The sequence below is a fragment of the Monodelphis domestica genome, chromosome 1, assembly GCF_027887165.1.
Source record: "Monodelphis domestica isolate mMonDom1 chromosome 1, mMonDom1.pri, whole genome shotgun sequence".
NCBI lineage: Eukaryota > Metazoa > Chordata > Mammalia > Didelphimorphia > Didelphidae > Monodelphis > Monodelphis domestica.
In genome coordinates this window covers 750086554-750094783 of record NC_077227.1, presented here as the reverse complement: position 1 = coordinate 750094783, position 8230 = coordinate 750086554, and the positions used below count along the sequence as shown (strand labels likewise).

Below are 8230 nucleotides of genomic sequence, written 5' to 3'. Positions count from 1 at the left end.
ATCTACTCTCTCAGCGTGTTTAACATACAATTTGATTAAATACGGAATTGATGTATACTTTGGAGGAAAAATGGTACAGTGGATAGAACCTGGCTTTGGAGTCAGAACCTGGGTTCAAATTCTGCCTCTGACTCTTACTGTTTAGCCTTGGATGAGTCCCTTAACTTTTCTTTGCCTCAGTTTCCTTATATGCAAAATGAGAGGGTTGTGGATAGACTCTGAGGTCCCTTTCAACTCTAGCCTAGGATCCCACAAAAACATTTATTTCATAAAATGGATCCACCATTAAAATATAACACTTGCTGGGCAGAAGGGCCAAAATATTCAATTAATCTCTCTCTCTCTCTCTCTCTCTCTCTCTCTCTCTCTCTCTCTCTCTCTCTCTCTCTCTCTCTCTCTCCTCCCTGTCACTCCAGCCATTGTGCCTCAGGATCCTTCAACCTTGCCCAATTTCCAGGCATGATGGAGAAAGAGAAGGACGTTGGTATGGACAAGAGAAAAAACACTGACTCCCGATCGAGAAGTGAGAAACAAGAAGGTAAAAAGTCTGTTTACAAGGATAAGGTTGGAATCACCCATTGTAGCTCTCCTCTCAGCTCCCACTGGGGTGTTCCCAGGACATCTGCCTCCAGATAAAGCATCTCTGAGAGGACTCGGTGTTACAAAGGAAAGAGCAGTGGGTGGGAGCCAGGAGACCCCAGGGTTTGAATGCCAGCTCTCCTAGCTATTTTTTTCTGATATGAAGATTTAAAAATGTTATTTGTTTGTTGCATTTAAATACTCATGTAACTGCTTCCCTCCCCACTCCCTTCTCAACATTAGAAGAGCTATCATTTGTCTAAGAGTTCTTTCTCTGGAGGTTGGCATTCACAGCTCATTTTTCAAACAATGTTTCTGTTGCTACACGTAATATTCTCCTGCTCTTTCCTCTTTGTGATTTAATGTAGGTTTTTCCATGTTTTATCAAAATTAACCTGTTTGTCATTTCTTATGACACAGTAGTGTACCATCTCAATCATATGCCACAAGTAGTTTAGCCATTGCCCAATTGATGGGCATGCCTTCAGTTTCTAATTCTTTGTCACCCCAAGAAAGTGAACCAAGATAATCCTGGTATTTTAGCAAATGTTGAGGCAACATGTGGAATGGTAGAAAGAGTGCTAGACCTGGAGTCAGGAAGACCTGAGTTCAGATTCTGCCTCAGACACTTATTATCTATGTGACCTTGGGCAAGTCAATTCATTTCTGTCTGCCTCAGTTTTCTCAACTATAAAATAAGTATAAAGTGAGGAAATACTTAGAAAGTGCTTTAAAAACCTTAAAGCACCCTATAAGTGTTAGCTATTGTTGTTAATCATAGTATTAGGATAAAGTAAGAAGATGTGGGTTCAAATACTGTTTATAAACTTACTAGCTTTGTGCCTATGTTTAGTCACTTCTTCTGATCCCCACTTTTGTCATCTGCCACATGGAGAGACGAGGGCCTGGGGCACCAACTCCCACGAGGGTATTTCAAGGTCCAGATGAGATTGGGTGAATAAAGGGTTCTATAAATATGATCATTGACCCATGTCCCATTATATAGCTGGAGATTCCTCAGGGTTTCTATCACCCATTCCTTGATTTGTACCCCTTTGCCACCAAGCCCCCCTCATGCAATCATCATTTTTCTAGAAGCATAAAATGTCAGGACTGGAAGGGACCCCAGAGGTCCAACTCCCTACTTCCAGAACAATCTCTTCTTTGACATGGCCAGGAAATGACCATCCAGCTCCTCTGTGAGGACCATGGATGAGGGGGAGCCACCCCCACAAAGGCTGCCTACTTGTTAAGAGTTTGCATCAGTTCTAAAGCTGCTTTCCTGTAACATCCACCCACTGCTCCCAGTTAGGCCCTCTGGGGTCAAGCAAACCAGGCCAGTCCCTCGACCAGAGAACTACTCTTCAAATACTTGAATATCATTTTGGAGATGCCCTGGTCTCTGGGTCTTCTCCAAGCTCTATGTGCCCAACGTCTTCAACCATTGCTCATAAGGCATGAACTCAAGGCCCTTCACCAACCTGGTGGCCACTTTTTGGGGGGACATTTTCTGGTTCACCCTTTCCAGAAGTGTGGAATAAAAAGGCAAATTTAATGTTGACATGAAAAAAATGTTGCTAGTGATGAAAGGTGTCCAGAAATAGAATGGACGGTCTTTGATCGTGGTAAGACGGGATGAAGGTCCTATTTGCTAGAGACCTTCAAGCTGACTTTGATGGAGCCCTTTTCAGGTGGGATGGTGTAACCATGAAAATATGGTTTTGCCAAGACTGTGAATTGCCACAACTGTAAAGGTTTCAGCCAAACTGTAAAGATAATTTTTAGTGTCTTGATTTATATTAAAAATAAGTGGTCACCATGGGAAAATTCCCAAATATGAAAATACCCAAGTCAGCTGGGTTTTGTGGAGATTTTAATTAATACAAATGAAGGAATAAGGAGAGAGAGAGAGAGAGAGAGAGAGAGAGAGAGAGAGAGAGAGAGAGAGTGAGTGAGAGAGAGAGAGAAGTAGAAAGGGTCTAGGCCAAATGGCCTAGGCCTGAGCTTTAAGGGAGAGAAGGTCAGTCTTTATCACTCACCACAAGATCATCCCAAGCAAGCTCCAATCCTTCACTGAAATCCTCAACTCCTGAACTGAGTTCAGAGTGCTCCTTTTAAAGAGGATTTTCTCTTATGTCAACTCCCCTAAATTTTCACATCTTCCAATCACAGTAGATGATTTTCCTAGGACAGCCCATTCTTAGTTTTTAGTTCTCACCTTCTCTGGGTAGATTATATCATCTGAGTACTTCACACCTCTTGCTAAGCTTGCCTTTTGTAAGTTGCTTGACCTTTTAATGATTAATTTGACCTTCATAGGTACTTAGCACCCTTTTGTATTAGATCTAAAAATAGACCTAGCTTAAGGTTCTAGCTCTACTATAAGGTATGAGTTGGGGACTTTCATTGTTCAATCAGGAGTTTGCAACTTTATCTTCCCCTAAGGCACTGTCTGAGCAGGGTGGAGTAATTTTAAAAGTTCTCAATACATTCCTGACCAAGTACCTCCATTGTAGAAAATGGGGAATAGCTTAATCACATCTTCTAAGGTACAGTCTGAGCAGTTTTAAGATTCACAATGGGGAGGGCATCTTTTTTTCCTAGCTATGGATCGGGCCAGATGGTCTTTGAGGTAGGGCCCTTAAATGCTGTATTCTATCGTTTGATGGTCGGCTCCAAGTTGCCCTCAGTCTTAACAGAATGCAGCATTCAGAGGAAACATACATTCTGACTCTCCTACCCCAAAAGCAGGTGGATGCCATAATAGATTGATAGCTTTGACCTTGGGTCAATCTGCAAGCATCTATCCAATGGCTATTAGATGGAGGCACTGTTTGGGCTCTGGACGTGGAAACGTAATGACCGAACGGTGCCTCTTCCCAGGTGGCTCATATTCCAAAGCCAGGGATTTTCCTAACTTCCCCCCTTCTGTGCTGTGTCCTGCAGACTACCATTCTGTCTACATTGGGGTGCCTGTCCACAGCAACTACCGGAGAAAAATCCTCAAAAAGCGAGCCCTCTCTGGCCAGGAAAAAGCCAAGCACTTCAGGAGACCCTTCGAGCACCCCCCAAGGCGGCCAAACCCGGAGGAGGCCAGGGCAGTCTCCCAAGACACAAGCACGGATGAGATCAGCAAAACCAGTAAGTCTGGGATCAATCAAAGGGATGCATTCCAGAGAAGCATCCAGCTGGCGATTGCATCCCCTCCACAGAAGGGAGACTTACCCTATTGGTCCCCACGCTGACTCCCCCTTCTCCCGAATCTGGCCTCTATCAAACTGAAGGGCAGCCTAGAATGATGTTCTAAGTAAGAGAACAACCATGCAAAGGTATTCTCGGATGACAGGAATGAGTAAAACGTCTTCACTTGAAATGAAAAATATTTTAAATCTTGTAGTGTAACAATAACATAGTAATGGCATGTTCTGTGGAAATAATATAGCAGAGGGGGCTATGAGCAACAGGCACGCTGGTTCAAGGTCCACTTTAATGACCCTGGACCAGTCACTTCACGTCTCTGTGATGCTGGCAATACCCTAGAGCTTTTCATGTCAGAACCCGCGGCAGGGACCTTTGGCAATGCAGTCTTGGGGCCACGTCCCTTCAGAGTCCAGCCATGGGTCTGGTCAGAGCACATCTGGAGTATGAAGTTCAGTCTTGAGCAAGACCTTATAGAGCCCACGGGCAAGTAGAGACTCTCCAAAGGAGACCAGGATGGGTTGGGGGCTAGAAGTTCTGTCCCAAAGGTTTCCATTGGAGGAACTTGGGATATCTAAGCTGGACAAGAAGAGGCAGGGAAGGAGCCCCGAACCTTTTTTCTGTCCTGGGCTCTTTTGGCAATTAAACCCCGTCTTCTCAGAACAGTGTTTTTAACTACATGCAATAAAATACATCAAATGACAAAGAAGGCAAAAATGAGTGAAATAAAGATGGTTTTCCCATCCAAGTTCACAGACGCTCTGAAAGGCATCTTGGGAGTCCATAGATCCCACGTGAAAGACTTCCGACTTTGGGGAAACATGATTAATATCCACACATAGATAGATCAAAGACTGTCATGGACAGCAGAACCCAGACCACTTGGCAGAACTTTCAAGGAGGCAGATTTCAACTTAATATAAGGAAGGAAAGATTTCTAGGTTCACAGATCTAGAAGGAATTTCAGAAGCCATCTAACCCAACCTTATAATTTTTAGAGACCTAGGGACTTGTCCATGTTAAATCAAGTCAACAAATCATTGGTCAGTCAGTCAACAAACATTTATTAAGCACCTACTGTGTGCCAGATATTATGCTAGGTACTAGGGATACCAAAAATGTTACCCAAACACACACAAATGCCAAAAAAGAAAAATGAAAACCAGCCCCTGCTCTCAAGGAGTTCACAGGCTAATGGGGAAGACAACGTGCTATGTACAAGTGAGTTATAGACAATATAAATTGAAGATAGTCAACAAAGAGGTGGCATAAGAATGAAAGTTCACACAGAGAGTATCTGAGGAAGCCATAGGATCATAGGCTTAGAGCTAGAAGGGACCTTCATGACCATCAAGTCCCTCAGGTCCCCCTACTTTGAAAGTTAAGAAATTGAGTGACTTGACCAGGGTTACCCAGTTAGTGAGTGTCCATGGAAGAATCTGAACCCCCGTCATCCTGACCTGAAGCCCAGCATGTCACCTCTCTTGCAAGAGGAGCTGTCCAGAAGTAGGATGGTCCATTGGAGTTTGGATGTCAATGGAGGTACCTTCTTGAAGGATAGTTGACTACTTGCTAGGGAAGTTTGTTGGGGAGGTTAAGGTAGGACCTCCTGGCCCTGGTTCTATAGCCTTGGTCATCTTAAGCCCTCCCATGTTAGATTTTGCAGTATAGACTTTGGAATATGATTCCATCCATGCTACATCACAAACCCCCCTAATAATGGATTTGGGGATCTGAGTTTGGGTCCCCTGGGCTTAGGACCATGTCTGGTATGTGGAAAGAGCTTAATGAATGCTTGTTGACTTGGTGACTTGACCAGAATTGACTTCTTGATTACCGGTCTGAGATGCCCAAGGTCAAGAACACTGGGAGAAATTCCAGTGTGGTGATATCTTGGGATCACAGTAGAATAGGATGGGCCAGACCATTACCATGACCTCTGGTTGCAATTTACCTCAGCCACACACAGGAAGGGTCATACCTCCACACACCCATTGCCAAGACTCTAACTTCTAGTTCTGTGACAGAAAGGAGGACCAGCAAGCCAGGCATGACTCTCTGTCATAGTCAAGCAAGACAGCTCTGGAGAGTGTGTTATTTGGGCAGTCTTGTCCTCTGAGTCCATGTTTGGTGTTCCCTCATGTAGAAGAATCCTGGGGGAATTCTTACCTGGTGGGGAATGCTAAGCATGGAAAACACAATGGAGGTGATGACGAGGACCCAAGTTGATGACAATGGCATCTTCAACAGCATATTGTGAGAGCTCTACCCCCAGCAGGTCACACAGTTTTGGTTATTGTCGCTAAGCCATAAACCCAACTCCTGTACCCATGAGATCCATACCAATGGGCACAAAGTCCGTAATTCTGTAAACACCCATCCCCAATGGCTCAGATTTGCAGAAGTCCTTCTGGGAAGGCACGAGACTAATGTGAGTAATTGGGGCTGGTCTCAAGCCCAGTCTAGGAGACTAGGACCATAATGTTGACCTCGTTTTCACAAATACACGTAATGCGGCATGATGTGATTGGTGGGAATTCCAGGGCAGAGTACCACGTGCGAGGAAAGCAAAGTACCTCAGGCTGGAGGGTCTGTGAGCTGGTAGTCACATGGGGCATGTGGACCTTGAGAGGATTATGTCTCTCTCCTCTCTCTCTCTCTCTCTCTCTCTCTCTCTCTCTCTCTCTCTCTCTCTCTCTCTCTCTCTCTCTCTCTCTCTCATACACACACACACACACACACACACACACACACACACACACCCCAGAACAATCCTTTGGAGCCTCCCCACTCCCCCTGGCCCTCCCCACACTCTGGTCAGCACTTCCCTGCTGAGCAGGCATCTCTATGTACTTGGGAATTCTCAAGCACCTGGGCTGAAGAGGGGGACCTTGTGTGGACTGTGGAGCCCCTAGAATCTGCTGATGTGCCTGGGGGGCTGAAGGAGCTTTTGGGGAACAGCAGAGCTTACAGAAGACACTTACTTGCCTGGTGGGCTCTGCGGAGCTTTTCTCCCCTCCTCCCACATCAGTCCTGAGGAAGTTGGTGTTCACTGGGAGTGCATGGGAGAGAGAATGCAGACTCCAGGTAGGAATTTCTTCTTTCACAGGCTACTGATTTTCTGCTCTTGATGTTGGTTCTTAGATAAATAAGAGGGGGAGGAGAATGCCTGGGATCACTGTTCAATGTACAGCAGTTTGTATCATGGTTGGGTTCCCCGCTCTTTATGGGATTGTTTTCAACCAAAGGAAAAGGAACTGGGCTTTGCCACTGGTGTGTGTGTGACTGGCCCTTCTCTAAGCTCTGTCTCATCTGATCTAAACAGTTTTGCCTGGTGGAACCTGACAGCTTTCTAGGTAAATTCTAAAATCTAAATTTTATTATTATTATTATTAAAATTTAATATTTTAATTTTAAATCTAAATTTTTAAATTTTAATTTTAAAATTCTAAAAATCCTCTCCCCAGAATTATCTCTTGAGTTAAGACCCTTTTTTGAAAACCAAGAAAAACAAAGGTTTGACCCTAGACAAATAAAAGTTCTTGAAGCTGTTGTGGCACTAAGTCTGGAGCAGGAGATTCAGGGTGAGTCACAGCCCTGCCACCTGTATTACCTTCAATAAGTCACATCCCCCAGCCTTGATTTCTCCTCTTGTAAAATGAAGTGGTTGACATGATGGTCTCTGTGATCCTTTCAAGTTCATGGTGGCATGAAATGTTCTCATTTTCTATAATAGCAACACCCAGGGCTGCACCCCTGTGCCCTAAGGGCATAGCCGTCCATTCATGGCACACACATCTCTGGGCTATACTTACTGTGGATTCTATAGGACAGGAATCCATGTCAGTAAATCAAGTCAATGTCCTATAGACAAGAACAGGTAATGCTGCTCACTTGACTGAATAACCAGTACCTGGCAATAGGTTAGTGCTAGCTCCCTGATATATCTGGACAGCTCCTGCCCATTCTTCCTCAAGTTCTGAGGCTTTGAGTGGGAGGGCAAGAGGGCAGGGAATGATAAGATGAGTTGATTTCCAGGATCCTGTCTACCTTAAGATGCTAGGAAAATTCTAGAATGACTCATTAAAGAAATGGTTGGCAAACTCCTAGAGGAAGAAGAGATGATTACAAAGACATAGCCTGCTTTCATCAAGAATGGATCAGGGGGCTGTGTGACCCTAGGCAAGTCACTTGACCCCCATTGCCTAGCCCTTACCGCTCTTCTGCCTTGGAGCCAATACACAGTATTGACTCCAAGATGGAAGGTAAGGGTTTAAAAAAAAATGGGTCAGGGGGCAGCTAGGTTGCTCAGAGGTTAGAGAGCCAGGCTGGAGACAGGAAGTCCTGGGTTCAAATCTGACCTCAGACACATCCTAGCTGTGTGACCCTGGGCACATCACTTAAACCCCATTGCCTATCTTTTACCACTCTTCTGCCTTAGAACCAATATGTA

The 8230-nt window shown here is 44.7% G+C and overlaps 1 protein-coding gene across 2 annotated transcripts in view; it reads left to right on the top strand.

Moving 5' to 3' along the window:
• Positions 1-8230, top strand: part of SLC4A5 (solute carrier family 4 member 5) — a 122629-nt gene that overhangs the window by 14296 nt on the left and 100103 nt on the right. For both annotated transcript variants that reach the window (XM_056814720.1, XM_056814721.1), the window contains exons 2-3: positions 417-538; positions 3526-3720. In XM_056814720.1, coding sequence (XP_056670698.1) covers positions 460-538; positions 3526-3720 — 274 coding nt within the window. In that variant the 5' untranslated portion in view covers positions 417-459. The remainder of the gene's footprint in view (positions 1-416; positions 539-3525; positions 3721-8230) is intronic.